The 22,445-nt window shown below is 41.0% G+C and overlaps 1 protein-coding gene across 2 annotated transcripts in view; it reads right to left on the bottom strand.

Moving 5' to 3' along the window:
* iqsec3b (IQ motif and Sec7 domain ArfGEF 3b) overlaps positions 1–21,646 on the bottom strand; it is a 36,858-nt gene extending 15,212 nt beyond the window's left edge. The window contains exons 1-7 of one of the 2 annotated variants that reach the window (XM_058075530.2): positions 20,927–21,646; positions 16,677–16,751; positions 9,110–9,224; positions 8,146–8,556; positions 5,617–6,359; positions 4,964–5,125; positions 2,799–2,921 (exon numbers count right to left, since the gene is read on the bottom strand). In XM_058075530.2, the coding sequence (XP_057931513.2) occupies positions 2,799–2,921; positions 4,964–5,125; positions 5,617–6,359; positions 8,146–8,556; positions 9,110–9,224; positions 16,677–16,751; positions 20,927–21,459 (2,162 nt within the window). In that variant the 5' untranslated portion in view covers positions 21,460–21,646. The remainder of the gene's footprint in view (positions 1–2,798; positions 2,922–4,963; positions 5,126–5,616; positions 6,360–8,145; positions 8,557–9,109; positions 9,225–16,676; positions 16,752–20,926) is intronic. The other variant, XM_058075528.2, reaches the window with a different exon arrangement.
* Positions 21,647–22,445: the final 799 nt, after the last annotated feature.

Below are 22,445 nucleotides of genomic sequence, written 5' to 3'. Positions count from 1 at the left end.
AGCTTCGGTCTCATCAGAACCTGTCACGATGAGCTCACAGAAGCACTTAAAGGTTATTAAAATGCCTCACTGGTTGGGTATGTCTGCTAGCCCAGGGCTTCTACATGACATCAAAGATCTTTTTTTTTTTTTTTTAGATTTAGTGCAGAATATATAAGATCAGCACCAGTCACCGGAAGCAATGATTTAAAAAAAAAAAAGTGTGGCCTTTTGAGTTCAAGCATGGGATTGATTTGTGGAAGGGTTTTTAAAGAGCCATGTTTCCACCGAGTAATGTAGTTCGCTACACTCACAAGAGAGTGTACCCCCCCCACACACTTTTTATTGTCACAATACTATAGAAATGATTCATGGGTATACTTTAGAGCAGTGATTCTTAACCAAACTTGGGCCGCAAGCGCCACCTATAGGGCCACAAAAACTTTGAGTTTTGCACCAGTGGGCCACCAGGGCTGTGGGACTGCGTAGTACAGGGATCTCAAACACACGGCCCGTGGGCCAAATGTGGCCCGCAGGACACTAGTTTGAGGCCCCCGCCTTGATATGAAAGTTTAATGTTAGTGCGGCCCGCGCAAGTTTGATATGAATGCTGTATGGTATCATGTACCCAGAAAAAATTATTACGTTTGATGAATGTTCATATTAAAGGTTAAATAACTGTTATCCTCCCTATCCGTGTGGAAGTGGTAAGTTTTTGGCTATTTAAGTTTAAAGGAAATAACATGAAGGCTACCGTTTTGGTCGCTAGCTCTGTAGTTTGCGAGTTAGCATGTGTCTCAAGAGCCTGCAGTTGCGCAATATGTTGTAAATAAAAAAAGTATAAATGTGACTATAGTCGTGTTTTGTCATGTCTACAGGGCTCTAATAATACTTTGTTAATTTTAATCTGAAAAAAATAATTTGTCTACCCACCAACTATATGTGGTTTCTTAAGTTATTATTATTATTATTATTATTATTATTATTATTATTATTATTATTATTATTATTATTATTATTATTATTATATTTATTTATTTATTATTGGTTGATTTTCTTTATTCTTGAGTTGTTTATTTATTTTTCATCTTATTTTGTGTAGAAAAATAAAACGTAAGGTATCTGGGAACAGTGGAATGTTTTATCACGGCTTTTCTTGTAGAAAATTGGAACCAAACAAATTAATGCGATCAATTTAATCTATACAGTGTTAATATTTGGGCCCCAGGTTACTCTACACTGAAAACATTGGGCCTCAACGTCTTAAGGTTAAGAACCCCTGCTTTAGAGCAGTGCTTTCCAAACTTTTCACAATGGCGTACCCCTTCAGACATTTGACCTGAAGCCCTGTGCCCCTGACTCCTGCACACTTAAAAAACATACACCTATTCCTTATTCTAATTAACTTACATTTAACATAGTTAATTTTATGGTAATTCTGGTAAAAAAGAAAAAAAGTATTTTGACATTTCGTTTGACATGAGACATGATAAATAGATAAGTAAGTAAGTAAGTAAATAGATAAGTAATCATCCTAATATATTTCATGTTTGAGCTTGGCATTCTGTGATTGGCTAGCGACCAGTCCAGGGTGTACCCCGCCTCTCACCCGAAGACAGCTGGGATAGGCTCCAGCACGCCCGCGACCCTCTGGAGGATAAGCGGTAGAAAAGTCTGCATATTCATCTAATACCAAATTAAAAGGGAACGTTTAAAGGGGACCTATTATGTTAATTTTTAGCCCTACTATATATTGAGTTGTGGACTCCTATAGAGCAGCTACACACGATAACCCACACAGAAAGCTTTCTAGATCTTCCAGATTCTGTACCACTTTCTGCAGTGTTTACATGGACTACTCTACCCCCAGCCTTCCCGTAGGTGCGCCTACTCCCCTGTGATTGGTCACTCTCCCAAGCGCTCCTGAGGACTCTGCAATCTGCATTTAAGGAAGTCCGGAACACACTGACATCAGTAGAACTCGATGTTTCAGGGCTCACTTTCAAATGCGCAGTCTCATTAACCCGAGAATACAACATTGAAACAACAACAAGGTCAGAAAAGTTGAAAAAGCACAATAGATCCCCTTTAACAATCATGATAAAGCAGGATCCGAAGTGAAAAAATACATACAACCAATGATAAAGCCTCATTTTCTTGAGAATCTCCAAGAACAGTGACAAGTTTTCACCACTGGAACACCAATATTAATTAAATCTTCAACATGAAAGACCCATAATGCACAAAATAATCAACATACGTATTTACTAATTTGTTCATATGATGCACACAAAGCAATGAAGAACTTCATGCTCTGTCTCTGTTTTCCTTGCGCTGTGAGGCATTCAAGCACACTCAGAATTGTGAGTGTTAGGCACTAATTTAGTTTTTTCTCTTCACGCACCTCCTATTACAATTCCCGTACCCCATTTTGGGAACCTAGTACACTTCAGAGAAGTCTTTTTACAGCTTGTAGAGCAGTCACCAAAAGCAGTCAACACACAGACACAAATTATTGTGTAAAAAAAAAAAAAAAAAGCTGATGACACAAGTGAGTGAGTAGCAAGACACTCGTTGTGGCGGTGTCATGGTCTGGGGTTGCATGTGTGCTGGCGCCACTGGGGAGCTGCTGCTCATTGAGGGGAAACATGTACTGTGAGATTGTGAACCAGAGCATAATCTGAAAATGTGAGAGGGAAATAGTGTCGGCAGGATGTCGATAGATGCATTACTATGTAAATAGTGTGACATAATAGCAGCATTTTACCGACATCTGTTTTTTGGACCGACTTTACAATAAAAATGGCCATGGTTCTTACCTGAAGGCCTCAATGAGTCTTTCCACTTTCTGCGCCTCGCCCTGCACACGAACGTGAGCCTGAAACTTTCTCAATGCTTCGTCCAACTCCATGCCGGAGAAATCCATCTCGTCCACGACGCAACTATGAAGCGAGGAAGCGGACAAGACATAAAAAAGCAGTTTAGCCAACAATTTAGTACGTGTATGCACTACCGCATCGCCAAGTGCTGATAGCAAACCTTCTTCTTACAGTCATACTTCCATTACTGAGCCACTGAGCTGGAAGACACACACAGGAAAAGTGTTTGAACACACACACACACACACACACATTAGTGGAGAAGAAAGGCTGTGATGACAGTGGGAGATAAGAGGCTGCAAAGAGATGGCCGAGTGAGCCACATAATGACTTTCTAAAGAGGAAGGGGACAGGAGAGGGGTACATGAAAGGCTGAGAGGCAGCACATACAGTACATGAATGTGTTGTGCATGTATGCCTGCACAGGGGGGGTTACGCACCACTGTGAGTCTTAGAGCGAGTGAACGTGTACGTATGAGTGTGTATGTGTGCAGTGCAGTGACCTATTTCTACCATCTCTGCAACAACCTCAGCAAAAAGCCTCATGCTCTATCCTGGATCTGTCTCCACATGAGGATGGATGCAGCTTTTTAATAAAAGTCTGCTACATTTATGCATGCTAGCGTGCTTAAGGCCACACTGGAGAAAATACGGTTGACAATTCATGAGAATGAAATCACAAAGTTTTCAGAATAAAGTTGTAATGTTCCAAAAATAAAATCATAACGTTACGAGACAAAAGTTGTAACTTTACAAGATTAAGGTCACAACATAAGAAAAAACGTAATGTTACAATATACAAGATAAGTTTTTCTAAGAATGACAAGTTGTCATGTTCCAAAATTTACATTTTTTTTAAAGGAAAAAAAGTTGTTAAAAGAAAAAGTTAATAAAAAAAAAAGAATTAAGTTGCAAAGTTAAAAAAAAATTGTAGTGTTACAAGAACAGTGTTGTGCATTGATGAGAATCAAATATTTTCGGAGAAAAATAATGTAAATTTACTTCAATTAACTCATAATATTGTGAAAAAAGTCATAATGTTACAAGCATACCATTGTGTTGCAAAGTTAAGAGAATAAACATGCAAAGTTACGGAAAAAGTTGCACATTGACTAGATTTAAGTCATAGCTTTGTAAAAACTACTTTTTTTATGAAGTCGTAACATTACCAAAAACGTTGTAATGTTTGAGTGTCACAAAGTTGCAAAAATGAACTTTTAAAGGGGACCTATTGTGCTTTTTCCACTTTTCTGACCTAAAAATGTTGTTAGAATGTTGTATTATTCATTTATTCATTTCTACCACTTATCCTCACGAGGGTCGCGCGTGCACCCTGGACTGGTCGCCAGCCAATCACAGGGCACATATAGACAAACAACCATTCACACTCACATTCATACCTATGGACAATTTGGAGTCGCCAATTAACCTAGCATGTTTTTGGAATGTGGGAGGAAACCGGAGTACCCGGAGAAAAACCATGTATGCACAGAGAGAACATGCAAACTCCACACCGAGTTACACTTTTTTTTTTTTTGCTGAAGACTGCACAACCCACTGAAAACTGATCCAACCCGTTAGTTGAGAATCACTGATGTAAAGGGTTAAATAAAGTGTCACAACTTGGTCATTCTTTGATTTCTTCTACTTCTGTTGTTGTTGGGTCTTTTTTTTTGCTCGTGGCCTTTTTTTCAATCCCCATTGAAACATTTGAAAGATGGCCAATGTTCAATTGCTGAAAAAAATCTTTTAATGGCTCACATAGAGTCTGGAAAGCTGTGGTGAATTATTTATACTAAACCTAAAGTCGTCTCCATGGGAAGCAAAAAATAAAAAATAAAATGTTGAAAGCTGCATGTCAAGTACAAGAAACTGCCCGTTTTACTATTTAATAATTATTATTATCGAAGTCTTATATTGATATCATTATAATTTTTTATCTTTTATTAAAATGTTATACTATTTATTTGTAAAGTTGTTGTGGCTGTTTGTTGTTTTTCATGCAATGAAAGACAATGACAATAAAGACTAAATAAATACATACAAAAATAAATACAAACGCATAAAAAAAAACATTTTACAGTATATAAATGATGAGGACTCACTCAAGAACATCTCTGTTGAACTGCAACTTGCTGTTGCCCAGAAACTCTCCAATCATCTGCCTGCTCAGACCTTTCCTCTGCAGCAGGAAGTGAGCCACGCCAATGGCCGTGTCTGGGACAAAGCCACGTGTGATCAGGAAGTGGATGCCTTTCTCCGGGTTCCTGACAGAACACACCAGCAACACAAACAAGGTTACATTTTTATATATATATCCTTTTACCATACAGTTTTAAAAAGACTTTTGTAATGGAGTTTATAAGCAAAGTCATAACCCTTTACAAGGTAAAGTGATGAGAATGAAAATACTTGACTTTGAGAAGGGGCTTCATGTGTGTTTGTGTGTGAGAAGAAAAGACAAGGCGAGCGCATCCATGCACAAAAGCTGTTAGCTCTGTACGCTAAGGTCAGAGCTGCTGTCAGTGATGCATGCGACTTAATCAACTTTAATTCGTACCAACTAATAGTAATAATAAGTGCAGGCCAGGCGTGCACTCTATTTATGGCTCCTTTCACAATGTTCATGCCCTCCTTGGAGCTCTCTTTTATATCTCTTCCATCGCCTTGGCATTTATGTTCTTTCTTTTCACAACCATCACGATAAAGAAAGATGGTGAATACAAAGAAAAAACAGTGTGTGTTTGGTTGCACTCACACATTGAAAAGGTTGAGTCCAATACGATAGAGCCGTTTGCGGTGTGTGTCTGTGGAGAGGGTAGGAGAGCGACATGAAGCTGGATCCTGGCATCTGTCCCTGGGCAAGGACACCACCAGAGCCTGCAGGGCGTCAGGGCTGGTGCCCGCTGCCACCTGCTGGGGGTGAGTGTAGTGGTATTGCTGGTACTGGGTGTAAATCTGGGCGGGTTGCTGGTTGGACTGGGTTGAGGTGGCGATTGTGGTGGATGTGGAGGTAGATGTGGAGGTGGACCCCGCTCTGTCTAAGATGCTCTCCCCCTCCAGAAATCCTCCCACCCCTGGGAGGGGCACAGCAGAACCCCTCCTTGAGCCAGGATCCACCATTTCCAATTCCTCACTGGGAGGGGGCGCAGGAAACTCCGGTTCGATACCCTCCGCCGACAGCCCGTCTCCTCCTCCAAATCCTACTCCGCCCATCCCGCTCAAGGAGGTCTTCCTGCTGCCCGCCTCAGCTGTATTGCCCAGAGAGGTGGTGGTGGTGGTGGTGGTAGCGGAGGAGATGGTGTAGGAGCTATTGCTGTCGATGTGGACCGTCACATCCCTGAAGGCCATGAGTAGAGAGCTGGCGCTGCGGGGCAGGCAGGCACTCTGGGCAGCTGCTCTAAGGGCACTGGGGTCCATGAGGAGGCCTTTGCCTTCTCCACCTTCTGACATGCTCCAACCACGGAGGGCTTCATCTATCGACTGAGCCAGCGAATGGAGCTGAAAGAAGCAAACGCACAATTATGAGTGTGGGATGTGATAGCACACTTACATGGTTTGTTCTTTTACAGGTACAATAACTGAGATGGTAACCTCAAAGGTTATCTTACAGTCTTATGAGGTAATTGGAACCAAAATGGACTTCTATTTTTTCTCTGGCTAATTTTCTGCTCTATCATAAGACGAGTGGGCCAACATGAATGGTGACAATGTCTGAGCAATTACAACATCCACTGTAAATGGCTTTTTTGGGGATGAATGTTAAATTCAAAGGCAAATTAGGGAAACGGAAGGCGAAAGAATGGTGACATCTGATACCTTTTGGCACAGGTAAAAATGAGAAAGATACTGATTGGACAGCATGAGGGTGTCTCTTAGGCTGTCCACAATAAAAGGCCACTCCAAAATGAGCGGTTAACTATATTGTGGTTTGACCGAGGGCTTGGGGGGTCAGGGGGGGCTGTCGAAGGTCAGTCAGTATCTGGTGATCTGCCAATATAATCAAATACAGTTACAGAGTGGATTTTTAATCCTGTGCAATAATAATGCTGTCCAATCAATGAATGAATTATGAATGCTTACTAACACGTTTAGACAGGTTTGTGGCTAATATTTGAGAAATATATGCCTTTTATCTATTAGGAAAAGACTACATGGGAAACGTTTTATATCTTTGTTTTCAGCTTGTGAAATGTGTTGTGTTTATATGTTATTTACCAGTGAGTTAAATTACCACTTCTATGGTTATCATCACACATTTCCTTATTGCCATCAAATATATATTACAGAGCTGACATCACAAAACTATATACTATACTATACTATACTATACTATACTATACTATACTATACTATACTATACTACTCCTCAAATATTAGAATTTTAAAGGTGAAAGCAATATTGTATGTAGCACAAAATTCACAACCATTCTTAATATGCCAGATTCAGACCAAAAGTCAAAATAATTTAACTGTACACAAATTAAAATCTACTATAACTAAACTATTTAACAATTTAACTTTAACTATTACACGCTGTCTGTACAAGCACCATAAAGAGGCATAAGTCAGTCAAAAGTGATCATTTTAACTACAGCAAAGCATGCTGGGAAATGCGTAATTCACCCATTCCACAGCTGCAAACACGCCCGGGTTACACATCTCATGGATTGAGAAGCTTTTGTGATGTTTTGCCCGGACATTGAGAGAATGACGAGGAGGTGCTCGATCACTTTAATTTCTCAGAAAGTAGAAATTTCAAGAACAAATGAATGGACACAAAAATAAACTTTTGACTTCGATGTTTAAAAAAAAAAAAAAATAGTGCATCTACATGAGTGAAGTTTTCAAAAAGCACAAATAAAGACACATTCATCAGATGTCATGCACATTTTGTCCCAACCAGAAAACAGAATGACAGGGGTGCATTATGTATGTTAGCACGTCATTGTTACATTCATTTATTCATTCATTTATTTTCTACCGCTTATCCTCATGAGGGTCGCGGGGGGGCTGGAGCCTATCCCAGCTGTCTTCGGGTGAGAGGCGGGGTACACTCTGGACTGGTCGCCAGCCAATCACAGGGCACATATAGACAAACAACCATTCACACTCACATTCATACCTATGGACAATTTGGAGTCACCAATTAACATAGCATGTTTTTGGAATGTGGGAAGAAACCGGAGTACCCGGAGAAAATCCATGCGTGCACGGGTTTACAAACTCCACACAGAGATGGCCGAGGGTGGGTAATAAAGATATATACATTGAAAATCCTGCTCACTTGTTCAGAGAAGCAGTCTTCCAGCTGTGAAAGTGAGGGTCCAGGACTTTGAGTGGGAGCTGATCCTGACATCGGAGGTGTAGTTGCTGCAGCTGCTGTCGGGGCAGATGCCGGTGAAGGTGGCAGAGATGTCGAGCGGCACGGTGGCGGCGGTGGTGTTTTAGAACGTAGCGGTATCTGTCCTCCACCCGGATGAAGAGAGTAACTATGTCTTTGAGCGCTATTCCGGTTTCGGCCTGAGGGGCTCGGGTGCCGCAGGGAGATCCGGCGGGGCAACTTGCTCTCCGAGAGGGAGTTGCGAATCTTTTGAAAGTTTTTGCTGAGCTGGTACTGACGGAAAGCTGTCTGGATGCGACGGGCGGCTCGTCTGGCAATGAGATGACCTCCATACTTCTGTTCCAGCTCTTCTATCTGGAATAAGGAGAGAGTGATCATGCAGTTCCTAATATTGTGCCTCATAACATACCCAAAATATTAGAAGCTCTCAGTATGATGCAGGATTGAGCATCATTGTGTTTTAAAGTAAGAGTTTAACCCTATGAGACTATGCAGGTGTACCTAATGAAGTGGCCAGAATCACATGCACGTTTGTGTGCCTGCTCATGCAAGAACACACACACACACACACAGTTAAATAAACTCTGTACTAAAAGACATCTCCAACCGCCAGAAGCCGTTATTAGCTGTTACCATGGCAACCTAGCATCTTCCATGCTCCTGTCGCTATGGATGTAGAAAATGCTAGTGTTATTTTTTTTCATGTCAACAGAGACAGAAATAGATCTCGATGTTTTTAGTGGAGCTTTCTTTGTATCATGAAGAACGCAATGTCACCCTGGCACCTTCTCACGCTAAAAAGATAAGCAGCAATCGTTTCCGTCTGTCCCGCCGCTGCCAAGGGCGAAAAAAAAAACACAGCCACAAACACACGGACAGGCTGTGTCACCCTAACTGGAGAACGTACCTGTTTGTTTTTATTCTCCAGGGAGATTTCATACTCGCTGGGCCCCTCCCGCTTGGTGCCCTCCACTTCCTGTCCTCCAGAGGACGTTCCATCCTCCAGGCTCAGCAACTGGCCGCTGTCATGGGAATAAGAGCAGATAGCGATCATTCGCTGTATCATGACCTCCAAAAGCTCAGGTCATCATGCCTGTGGAGGGCAGCAGGTGGAAAATGATTGTGGATGCTTGAGGCTAAGAGGACGCAGGATTATTCTAGCCTCTACAGTGTCTGTCGTAAACAAGGACTTGCATCCATTCTCCAACTTTAATGAGGAACACATTTGATTATATTCATATTCATAACACTTAACTGTAGTCTATCTCGAGGGTACCATTGCCTTTTGCTATATATATTTAAGTCAGCTGAGATAGGCTCCAGCTCCCCTGCAAAGATAAGCAAAAGGATAAAGACTGGAGTATTTTTGTTGTTTTCCAGTCAGATTTACATTAGATTCATGCTTCCCTGTGTGCAATGGAGTTTTTAATGATGCTTTAACAGTAACAGCTCTCTTAGTTTTCTTCTTTGTTTCTGTTCCGGTTTCCATGCCCTTATTTTGGTAACCACTTCCTTTGTCGTGCCCTTCCGTTTTCCTTGCTCCTGCTCTTTTCACGCACCTGCTTCTAATTTCATAATCCCTATTTAGTTCAGGTGCGTGCTCTTTCTGTTGTGGCTTCATTGTGAATTGTCTTTGGTTTGTAGTGGCTGTTGTGTTATCCTGCTGCTGTCGTATTTGCATTAGACTCAACCCTTTATCTGCACTTTTGGTCGTGCTCTCTGCATCCTGGGGTCGCGTCACATAGCCCGCAAGCGTGACAAATATGTGTTTTAGGAGCTCTTCAGGAGCACCAAACATATGAGAAAAATCTATCTTTTCTCTCATTTGCTTGCTCCACTTTCGAGGGAAGGGGTGCTCAAATGGTCACTTTTGAAGCTCTGGGTTTTCATGACATAAATATGATGCCGCGTCTGACCCACACCTAGCTACATGTACCAATCCAGAAAATCTGAATCGCATTAAATTAAGTGTGGAGTACCTCTGGGGTCAGTCCTTGGGCCATTTTTTTTGTTTTGTTTATTAATGATTTTGTCTGTGTATCCAAATTGCTCAAATGTATTGATACTACTTTATTTTATTGTGAGGAAGTTATAACGTAGGAGTTGAATGTGGTTAAACAAGAATTTTTAAAAATAAAAACATGGCTTGATGTAAATAAATGACTATTAAAAAACAAACTTCATGATATTCAGTAACATGAAATACATGCAGTTTTAATTCACAAATATGCTTTATTAATAATGGTGTCTTCTGTGTAGAAATAACAGTGTCTTTTTACACAATCTCTCCGTGGTACGGATTATAGCACGAGGATGGAAAATGGCTGTAAGCGCTGCACGATACAGAGAGACAATATCCTCAAAGTCAAACACGACTTGCATGAAAAATAGAGGGATAACTCAATCAGCCTGTGCAGAGATTTCACAAGAAATCAGCACAGGCTAGAAGCCATTAGAAAATAAAAAAATATATACGGTATATATTCCAATATTCCAGCTACAACATAGTTTATGATTGGAGGCGCACAGGCTCTAATAAAGTGTCCCATCCTCCACTTTTTTAATCCCAGCTCATGTCCATCGTTCTTTTACATGAAAGCAGTATTGACAATCTGCCAAAGGCAAATGAGGTTACCAAACAGAAATGCCTGACTGGCATGCAAAAGGTGCAATTATAGTATATTTCACCGATTTTAAATAAGTCTCAGAGGTTCTACAACAGTTTAATGGAAGTGTGTTGGCTAAAACCATACCCTTAAAGCTGGAATTTAGACAGAGCCCTACTGGGAACAGTGTGGCTGTAGCTTTAACACTAATGAGCTGTGTTTCCGTCAGTATGTGTGTCTCCAATCAGCACTATTGTGCATTTTATCCACTTTTGACATACACACTGTAACACTGTAGCAGTGATGCCTCTGTTTTTTTTTTTTGGACCGTGGTATAATGTAGAAATAACATTTAAAAACATGGGAAAAATTGAGCATAAAGGCAGAATGTGCAGACAAAAAAAATTAAATGTTAATACTCATAACTAATATAACAACACAAAGCTCAGTGATGTTACTGTAATGTTTGGTGAGACATACAACGGCAAACCTGAACACCAAAACAAATGGCTTCGTAGCCAAGCTAGAAACTCAACTCTTAACACTTCTTGTCCGCCTGTCATTCAGCTCTCCAAGGAAGCATGTTTATAGCAACACACATGTTTCCTATACTCTAACTACAAAGATATTCCTTTCATAAATAAGGTATCCTACTTTGCAGAAATTCACTGATCATATTCAAGTTTGGAAACGATTAACTGTGACAAACTTTTTCACAAAATGTAACATTTTTTAAAAGTACCAAAGTGGCTCCCTGCATCTTTTGATTTTTCAGTGTGCGGCTCTGGGTGGAGTTTGGACACCCCGGACATACATCAACTTGAGATGCTCCGATCAGGATTTTATGCTGCCGATACCGTTGTCGATAATCGATGAGTAAAATCGGCAGATACCGATACCAATACTGATCGCATAGATGCAGTGTAAATAATTCAATTTAATGTTACATGTTGTTTGTCGTATCTGCATTTTACAGAAAGTGTAAAAAAGCAAGATGTCGATACCATCTTTTTTTCACTGATATCGGTCGATGGCCGATCAATCGGAGCACCACTAACATCAACTCAACATTAAGGACACAAAGATTAGCATAGCAATGTGAGCTACAGTGCTAACATTACATTGTGTTGAAATCACATTTTAGCACAATGCTGGGTTAGCCTATTAAAAAAAAATAATAATCAAGCATTCAGCTCCCACATCTATAGCTAGCTGACTGACGGCTAGATGACACAGCACAATTCCTTTTAAGATGTGTAGCAAAGCCTGCTTTTGTTTTGTACATTGCTGTCCTTAGGTTTGGGCATACAGTATACAAGCTAGGGGCTGGTTAGACATGGTGTGATGTCCATGTGAAGGTTTTTCCTTCATACAACATTACAACTAAAACAAGAACCTAAAAAGCGAGCGTTTCACTTCTCGTAAAAGTAGCACAAACAGGTGAAGGAGATAATGTCTGGTGGTCGTAAACGCTCTCCAGAGACACATCATATAAAAAAAAGTCAATTTCGCAGAATAAGAGATCTTTAAACTTGCTCATCTGTATAGATTTTGCCATAATTGTGTTGACATGAACAATTTTTGAGCTGATAGAGTATGTGCAACATAAATAGGTTGTTCTTTGCTTCTTTCCATCCAATAGTGCGTACTTGAATATGACTACACACAGAAGGCCAGCGCTTAGGAAGGTTAAACATCCTGTTTAAGAGTGAAGTTCCCTCTCATTATTGTAAAAATATCCAATTTTACACTCAGGAACAAGGCCGCGGTGATTCATCGTGTCTTATAAATGAATTAGGATCATGGAAAAAAAACCTGAGATAGAAACATGAGGAAAAATGAGCACCAGCACTGCATCAGAATACATTAGAGTACATGAGAATACATTAGAGTACATGAGAATACATTAGAGGATTTAACCCAAGAACTGGGCTTAATATGCATCTGTAGAGCAACAAACATCTGTAACATGTGAGCCATACCACCCCCCCCCCCCTCCTGCTCACAGTGTGCACATGGACATGATGCATAAATGTACATCTGTCAGATTGCATCACTCAATCCCATCGAGACATATACATTGCTTCACATGCACACACACACACACACACACACACAGGTTGGGGTCGATGCAACCAAGGCAGGGTTTTTCTGCTCATGACCTCATGAGAAAGCGAGAGCGATTAGCTGCGCTCTAGTGGGCTCGTCATATGACTGTTAAACATGGAGGCGGCACAGGTCGCAGCCGCCATGCGATGCTATGTCACGTGATGGAATTTAAAGGGACAGTCACTGCTTTTCATCATAGCATTAACAGTAAGAAAACAACCCCACACAGGCAGGAAGTGAACAGATACTAAATCAGCTTTTTAAAAGGCGACATCTTAATGTAGAATTTCCACTCAATCCAATGGAGGATGGAATGTGGTAGGAGCTTACATAAATTCAACAAATTAGCTGATCTGATGAGATTTGACAAAGATACATTATAAGCCTCACAACATGTTCAATGCACTGTCGTGTGTAAAAAAAACAAAAAAATTGAAATTGATGCCAAATATGCCATCTGGATCGGAAGTGTCTTTCTTATGATGGAGTTATGAACACTTTTAACCGAGGCAAGTGAGGCCTGCAGTTCTTTGAATATTGTTGTGGAGTCTTTTGTGACCTCTTGGATAGGTCGTTGCTATACGCTCTTGGGGTAATTTTGGTTCGCTGACCACTACTGTTCCATGTTTTCGGCATTTGTGGATAATGGCTCTCACTGTGGTTCGCTGGAGTCCCAAAACTTTAGAAATGGCTTTATATCCTTTTCCAAACTAAAAGATCTCAATTAGTCTCAGTTAAGTTATGTTTTAACAGGGGGGGTAATCACTTTTTTTTACAGGGCCATTTAGGTTTGAATTTTTTCCCCTTAATCATAAAAACTTCCATTTAAAAACTGTGTTTTGTGTTCAGTTGTATGCTCACAATCTGCTTGATGACCTGAAACATTTAAAGGGGAACATATATTTCTTTACCTTTTATGTGCTTTATAACACAAGACAATGAGTTAATATGAGCTAGCAAACAATGCACATCATTGGGATACACCTATTTTGACTACGAAGGGCTCTAAAAAAAACCTCTAACAACATTGCATCATTTGATATACATGTTGTGATCATGCATTAACACATACACTGATGATAACATGTAGTAGTTGCAGTATCTTGCTGTATTTTGATAATGTAAAACACAACTGAAACCTATTTTTGAGTATTTTCTCATGACGTCTGATGTTAGCTAGCTCATATTAACTTGCTTTCCCGTGTTAGAATGCACAGAAAAGGGAAAGAAATATGTGTTCATGTTTCAAATAATGATTGTGAATGGCAAAATTAAAACAAAAATTCCCTTTAAGTGTGAGAAATCAGGAAGTGGGGCCAACAGTTTTTCACACCACTGTGCTATATTCATTTGATATAACAAACAACCTTTTGCACAGAAAATGTTTATGGCAGTAAAGAAAAATGAATTGGGCACATAAACAGATAAACAACAGACAAACCAATGAAAAATAATGCATGTTGTTTTGTGTTTACTGCTGGCAGTAAATCAAGTTTCCTTCTAGGCATAATGAAAATATCTAAAACCTCCTTATGGGGGGAAACAAAGATACAGGAAGGTGACATTGTGCAAATGTTAGGTAATGATGAATAGAGGAGTGGCATGCTCAAAGAAATTACACAGAAGATTCTGTCCATTCATACCTCCTACAATGAAACATCATTCACACACACAAAGTTGTACTGTACAACAAACACACAACCTGTCCACGTGGAAAAAACAGAAGGCAATGTGGCTCCGTGGAATTTTCTTGTTCCCTTGTTACTATGGTAGTGATGGCCATTGCGTCATCACAGGGTTTCTATGGGCGTTTGTGTATTGATGATATCAGTACTGAGGTACCCTTCAGCTCATTGCTCTGACTCAGGCCTGTGTTCAATACCCTTGAGGCCCGAAGAGCTATTTGTTACACAGCGATTAATGTGGCTCTTTTAACAGCAGCGACCACACGAGTATACTTATACACACCGCACACACATACACACACAGCATAATGTGTGTGGTCAGAGGAATGTCACACACGGAATGTATCATACAGTATTAAAACATGTAATGGTCTGCTTTGTTGTTAATACTATACAATAAAGGAGTCAATAAGAGATGAAAACAACACATTGATTAGCAATTGATTGATTAATTCCATCAAGCTATTTCCAGATGTTGATAGAAATCAGGGAGTTCCACAGTTTTTTCTAGCAAGGGCCACTTCTATACACTTTGTGTATGAAAAATGCTAGAACCAATCCAGTGTAGGTGACAATATGCTAAGCTATAGGTCAAGAAAGCCTCCACATCTTAGCTTTGTGTAATCAGCGACAAAGCAAATGTGTGCAATATGTAATAACACAATAGTCAAATATCAGTTTTCAAACCTCACAGTTTTTGTATGATTCAATTTTTGATCAAATATGTAGCCAAAATTTCACCTCGGTTTACGTACACTGTCTGGGTTTTTGCACTATATTGCACATAACAAACTAGTCCTTTTGCCCTGCACTGTGTCATTTAATTTGACCATTTAATTCATCATTCATAATTATGTCATATAATTATCTCCATGTAAAATTATATGATTATTATCTATGAAATTTCTTTTTTTTCATATTTTTGGGGTCTGAAACTGATAACCGGAAAATTGGATATAAATGATTTGCCATGGGTGCGATTTGCCATACTAATGTTCAGCCTGTTTGGAATGTGGCTGTTAGGGTTATCTGCCAGGGAGAAGACAAGATTATCGACCAATCAGCTGCCTGAAAATTGTCTAGTTCCACCCTTTAGGTACTTTGTGGACCTATTGCACTCTTGAAATACTTTCTTTTTTTTTTACCTCAAGGGTCTTCATAGTTGAAGTAGATCTTGGGAATACTAAAGACAGTCATAACAAGCCCCATTACATTTATTTGTGGTACTATTGTCCATTTACATTAAAAGATATTCACCCTCCAACGCCTCCACTACACCTCTGGGTACAGATCAGCTATTCTGGTTCCCTTTACACATCACATTGCACATTAAGGTGGAAAAAAATTGTAATCATGGCTAATGGAAAGTGAATTTTGGAGTTATAAAATTGGTATTTTGGAGGTTGAAACCAAAACTACAACAGGATATTGCGCATATGTTTAGTGTTGCTTTGTGTTTAGTGCCCACAGTGTGGCCCGGAGGCCTTTGATTCATTTTTTATTGGCGAAAAATACAGCAAAAAAGTCAATATATAAAAAGAAAAAATGTTAATTACTTTAATAATAACACCTATTTTGTTTAAATATATGTGTATATGTTTCATTTTTTATTTTTAGGGCAAGTGGTTAGCACACAGCGAGGAGACCTGAGTTCGATTCCACCCTCAGGTATCTCTGTGTGGAGTTTGCATGTTCTACCCGTGCATGTGTGGGTTTTTCTCCGGGTACTCCAGTTTCCTCCCACATTCCAAAAACATGCTAGGTTAATTGGCGACTCCAAATTGTCCATAGGTATGAATGTGAGTGTGAATGGTTGTTTGTCTATATGTGCCCTGTGATTGGCTGGCGACCAGTCCATGGTGTACCGCACCTCTTGTCCGAAGACAGCTGGGATAGGCTCCAGCACGCCTGCAATCCTCGTGAGGATAAGCGGTAGAAAATTTATGCATTTTTTTTTTACTTTTTCCTAAAACTTTTTCTATGCTTCTTTGGTTATTTGGCCCTATGTGGAAAAGGTTAAGACACCTTACATACTAAAGTTTTTAAATGATGAGTCAATCAGTGTCAGTCTTACCCGGAAGAGCTACTTGCATCGACTTCAGGATGCTCGGGGGCAGGGCAACAGAACTGATGCAGCACCGTCTCACTTCTGTAAGAGAGGAAAAACAACACCACGTTTGTCCAGCACCTTGCCAACACTTTGTCCGACATTTGCTCAAAGAACCAACCATTAAACTCCTGGTGATTATTTGGCACTGATCCCTTGGTAAATACCCCTATGTAGGTCAAATCTGGGCCTGAGAACACTTAGAGTGTGTTGATAGCAGTGTCCAGATGTGCTTGTTTATCGCCACCATGCATCACACTGCTGGTGGTGATTTAGCCATCATTCTAAATGAGTGTGACAGATGGTCGCGCACAACCATTTCCCTCCTCGTATAACTTACACTTTCATTCATATTTTAATGTTGAGTGAAGCGATCCAACTGATCAAAAAGGACGATCAAAATACGTGCTATTAATGCTCACCTTTTGGGTCCTCGAACTGTTAAGTGCAAACATTTGACACAGGAAAGAGGAAAAGGACTGGAAGAAAATGAGCCACATGAAATCTCAACATACCCCGTAAGACTACAAAATAACTTTTTTACTTTTTGGGGGAGGGGCTTTTTGTGTTCAATGTTGGTAAACATTACTACCTGATGCGTTCAAGAGCTGTGCCGGACAACGACTTGCTCAACCGCTCAAGCTTGTATCATTATAATTATAACAGAATGTATTAGTAATGGTTGCCCGTGTGCTGTAATGGTACATGCCACTGCCTTTTGTGAAGATGGTGCAAGCTCGATTCCTAACCAGCGTCTCAAAACACAACTTTTGGAGATAAATAGGAAGGTCGCATCAGTGACAAATCATGCTATTGCCTGGATGGTAGAGGTGGACCAATCCAAATATTACTAAGAGTAGTGGCAGTATAAGATCGATACCGGCATGATTACATTAATATTTTTCAGTTATATTTTATTTCTGCAAAAAGAGGATCTAGTAAATAGTCATGTCATTTTGTGTTGGTATGCCCAAATTTAGGCACTTGTCTTCTTTTGTTTATATAATTATTGCACACTTTCTGTGAATACGATAAACTTCATTTCACTCTATCACTGTGTTCATCCGCTATATGATGTATTTAACTGAAATTGCTGATCCGAACAAGTAAGGGAAATCTTGAAAATTACCAGGGGTGCCCAAACTTTTTCATACCACTGTATCTACTCATTTTATTCTTTTGTGATGTCATGTCACAAGACACACACTGCTCTCTCCCTCTCGGAACAAGGCCTACACATAATGTCCATCCACATTCAAGGTGGCGTACAAAGAGAGCAAAGTGAATATTTTAAGAGTACACGCTTTCTGCTGTTGGCCCGTGTTTCCTTCCCTCTCTCACACCATGGCTCACCTCTCCACTCTTTTGTAAGATGACTTATAGCACAATGTGTTCAGTCGTCAGTCAGCACAACTTAAGAAGGCCACACATGCAACAACATGGGCTCGGGATGATGCCAATACATTTTGTGCACCTTCCCAGACACCACAGGATACTCCCTCGATGCCTTTCTATGTATTGTTCTGCCAGCAGGATAAATAAAGCGAGTAGACAGCTATCCAAAATGTAGCCTTTCTTTTCGTTTTTGTTTAGTTTTGTTTCCTGGTCCTCTCTCTGCACCTGCCTCAGCCTCTCTGAGCTGGTCCATTCCAATGTCAGCCTCAAGCTCCTTCCACAAAACTCCTCCGAGGGCCTCCATCAAAGAGCGTTACTGAGCGTGCATCTTTCTATTTCTCGCTGCCTCTCTCCCCTCCTGAGAATGGCTGATTACCGTTCGCTCCACAGGCTAAGTGGGCCAGATAGGAGGCTCAGCTGGAAAGAGAGAGCGAGAGAATGCATGGAGGAGAGAATCTCTGACCCCCCCTCACCCCCCCAAACACACACACACATACCCCAGAGGCGCATACACGTGCACCGGCAGCATTGGCAACAATGCAAACTACACAAACACGCAGCCAGACAACCAAAAAGTCGCATTACACACAAGCCCGTGTGGCATTTGGATGAAGACTCCAAATGACAATAAAAACATGTACGCAGTCAAGGCAGCAGCCATTTTATTCAATACACCTTTATTCAGTACAACCAAATCACAGTATCTATAGTAGTCTATATACATATGTATATATACTGTTTATATATATATATATATATATATATATATATATACTATACGGTCAGTATAAGTGAGTACACCTCTCACATTTCAGCAGCCATTTAATTACAGGATGTCATATTAAAAGACAACAGTACAGAACTCAAAGTTGTATTTCCTCTAGAGTAGTCAGTGTATGGCTTGTGCAGTAGTATAGCTTTAATATCCACCAAAAATGACTCCCCACACAGCCGGCATTGCCTAAATAGCTGGCAAACCAAGTGACTATCAAGATAGGACATCCTGTCCTGACTACAGTCAAGCAAGATGGTGGTTTCATCATGGTCTGTTGGTGCATGAATGCTGCCAGCATTGGTTAGCTGCGCTTCATTGAGGGAAACGTTAATTTTAATATGTACTTTCAACAAGCAGAACATGATCCCCTCCTTTGGGATATATGGCAGTTGTCTAACATGGTAATAAACCCAAATAGAGAACCTGTGGGGCATTGTCAAGCGGAAAAAAAGTGGAGAAGGTGTCCACCATCTACCAGTGATGATGTCATGGAGGAATGCAAGATTCCAAGAACAACCTGTGCACCTCTGGTAATTCCATGCCCAAGAACATTAAGGGATTGTTAGATAACAATGGTGCTAATATTAAATACTGACAATTTAAATATGACAGTATTTGGACATGGCACGGCGGACGAGTGGTTAGCACGCAGACCTCACAGCTAGGACACCAGAGTTCAATTCCACCCTCGGCCATCTCTGTGTGGAGTTTGCATGTTCTCCTCGTGCATGCGTGGGTTTTCTACGGGTACTCCGGTTTCCTCCCACATTCCAAAAACATGCTAGGTTAATTGGTGACTCCAAATTGTCCATAGGTATGAATGTGAGTGTGAATGGTTGTTTGTCTATATGTGCCCTGTGATTGGCTGGCGACCAGTCCAGGGTGTACAACGCCTCTTGCTCCAAGACAGCTGGGATAGGCTCCAGCTATCCCCGTGACCCTCGTGTGGAAAAAGCGGTAGAAAATGAATGAATGAGTATTTGGACATGTTGACTGTGGAGTGTACCCCCTCGTATTGCAAGCTATTTAGGCAATAATAATAATTATAAATCTATACACTACTAAACAAGTTATACACTCACTACTTTAGCCTATAACCAAGTTATTAACTTTGCAAGAAAATATTATTTGCATCATAACCCATGGTTACCTTTGTGTAGGTGTGCCTAATGAATTGTCCAGCGAGTGCACACATCATCATCATTAGTAACACACAGACACAAAAAACTGCTATGTGTGGCTGCACCACAGGGAACATCTGAACTCTGCTCGGGTTGCACTCGGAGGAGCCAGCAGGCGATGACAGGAAGGTGAACTCTTAAACACACATTAAAGCCATTGACCTGATGTGCAAAAAACTACAACGTGAAACCGCATTTAAGGACTGCTCTGTCACCATGACTACAGGTACATGTATATCAACAACTATATAACCGTTCCTGCACTCCAACACCCACCTCACCTTCATTTGGGGTGGTTTCCCAGAGCGACCAATCAGGACTGCAGCTAGGCAACACACCTTACACTCACACAGTGAGATAAAGAAAGATGGTCTTTCTCTCATTAGATGATGTAGTGGGGTACTATGAGGCAAGAGTGTATTGGGGGGTGGGGGGGGGCTCATCTATAACACAGCAACATCAGAGGCCCATCCAATCTCCCATGAGACCTGCACAACCTGCATGGTAATTAACAGGGAAACCAGCATGTAGCAGTACCATGGACTCATGTATCTCATCACACGCGAGGATGCCCTGTCTTCTCACACACACACACACACACATGCACACACGAACAGTACATACGTAGTACATACACACTTGTGCAGCTGTTTGTTATGTAATGATCCAGTGATGGTGATCCAGTTTCTCATTTAAATAATCCACCACTGTCACGCTCTCATAAATGTTAATGTTAAAAACATCTTCTTTAATTGAACGCATGTGCGCGTGCATGCCCAAGAGGCAACGTTTTGGTCATGATGGTGTAGAAAAAAATGAAGATAAAGATGCCAAATTCAAACAACAAGCAAACGTAGCCTACTCACTCAGATGTCTTAGCGAGGGCCAAGGATCTGCAAAGAGTAGTCGGGGTCATCGGAACCAAAGAACGGCAGCTCGTGCAACTTCCGCCGTTTTCCGGGTCACTTTCCACCGGCGATACCGTAGTAGGGTCTGCCGGAACCAGCTGCATGTCCCCTGGGTCCAGAACTGGGGGTTGGCCCACCGCAGCACTCTCGACTTGTTGTACCGTTGGAGCTGGCTCTTGCTCCGGCAGAGACCCCGCACCGGTCTTGGTCTGGAGGTCCTGAACGAGGTGGAAATGATGGAGGCAACCCGGGTCGGGGTGATGGTGATGATGAAGGAGATGCGGGAAGGAAGGGTACGGATGCTGCTGTTGCACCCGGACATCTCGCAGGTGCCTGTTCTCGCCAATGAGCTCATCCACCCGCCGGTCCAGCTCCTCAATACGGGAGCGCTGTGTCTGGATGAGGCTCTGCTGGTTCTGGACGATGGTGGTGAGCTCCCGCAGGTACAAAATCGCCTGCACAGGATTTTCCAGCAAGCTGGAGCTCATCATATACACAAGAAGAGGGCAATGAAGAACAAAAAAAGAGGAAAAGAGGCTGGAGCAAAAAAAAAAAGGATGGAGGATTTCCTTCTTGATTTTGCTTGGCTTGGCTTGTAAATGAAGGATGCAGCGACCGTACTCGCCTCCACTTATGTTCCCTCCCTCCGGTCTCCCTCTCTCACTGCGATGAGAGGTGCTGATGAGAGAAACTAGATCCAGCGGTGACAGGAGGGAGGGGGAGGAGCAGGCGGAGGAGGCATGCGTCATTACGCACAGTAACCATCAAACTCCGGGGCAAACACGCACCCTATAGGCTGTTCAACATCAGAGCAGCCTTTCCGGATGAAGGTTAGTTTTTTACTGGCAATTTGGTGCACTCCCAACTTCTCACGTAAAGAGGTAATATTTGAACAAAACTATTGTTTGCACTGCAGCAATAGGACATCACATTATTGGGGCTAAATAAGGTAACCAGAATGTAAGAAACACCTCTCAGTGTGACGTAGTAAAGTTCGACATTACTGCAAATTACAATCATTACATAATTTAAGCAATGCAGTTTAAAAGGTATTGTTTTTTATGCAGTTCTGGCATTTGAAGTTACTGTATTGTATTGCCTACAGTATTGATTTATTGTCTTCTTCGCTGCCATCCATCCTAACCTATTATCATATATAATTAAGAGCAGAAACATCACAGGATGTTCAGCACGCTTCAGGCTGGATACATTTGAATATATAAATAACAAGAATACATTTTTTTTCAAATGCTTTGGGCTTTGAATCCACTTATGACACATTTATGAAACGCAGGAATTAATTGAGTGCGAAAACGTCACCGTACAAAAAGATAAGAACACAACGTTTCACACGTACGAATGCTTTCACTAAAACTAATAGTAAGCATACAAAACCTTCTTTGACTGCAAATAACATTACCAAACGACCAAAGCAGTTGTCAGTTCACATATTTACTCACACTCTAAAGGTTGTTTT

This window comes from Doryrhamphus excisus, linkage group LG1 (genome assembly GCF_037039965.1).
Source record: "Doryrhamphus excisus strain RoL-2023G ecotype Guam linkage group LG1, RoL_Dexc_Guam_v1.1, whole genome shotgun sequence".
Classification (NCBI taxonomy): Eukaryota; Metazoa; Chordata; class Actinopteri; order Syngnathiformes; family Syngnathidae; genus Doryrhamphus; species Doryrhamphus excisus.
This window is presented reverse-complemented; position numbering and strand designations above follow the sequence as displayed.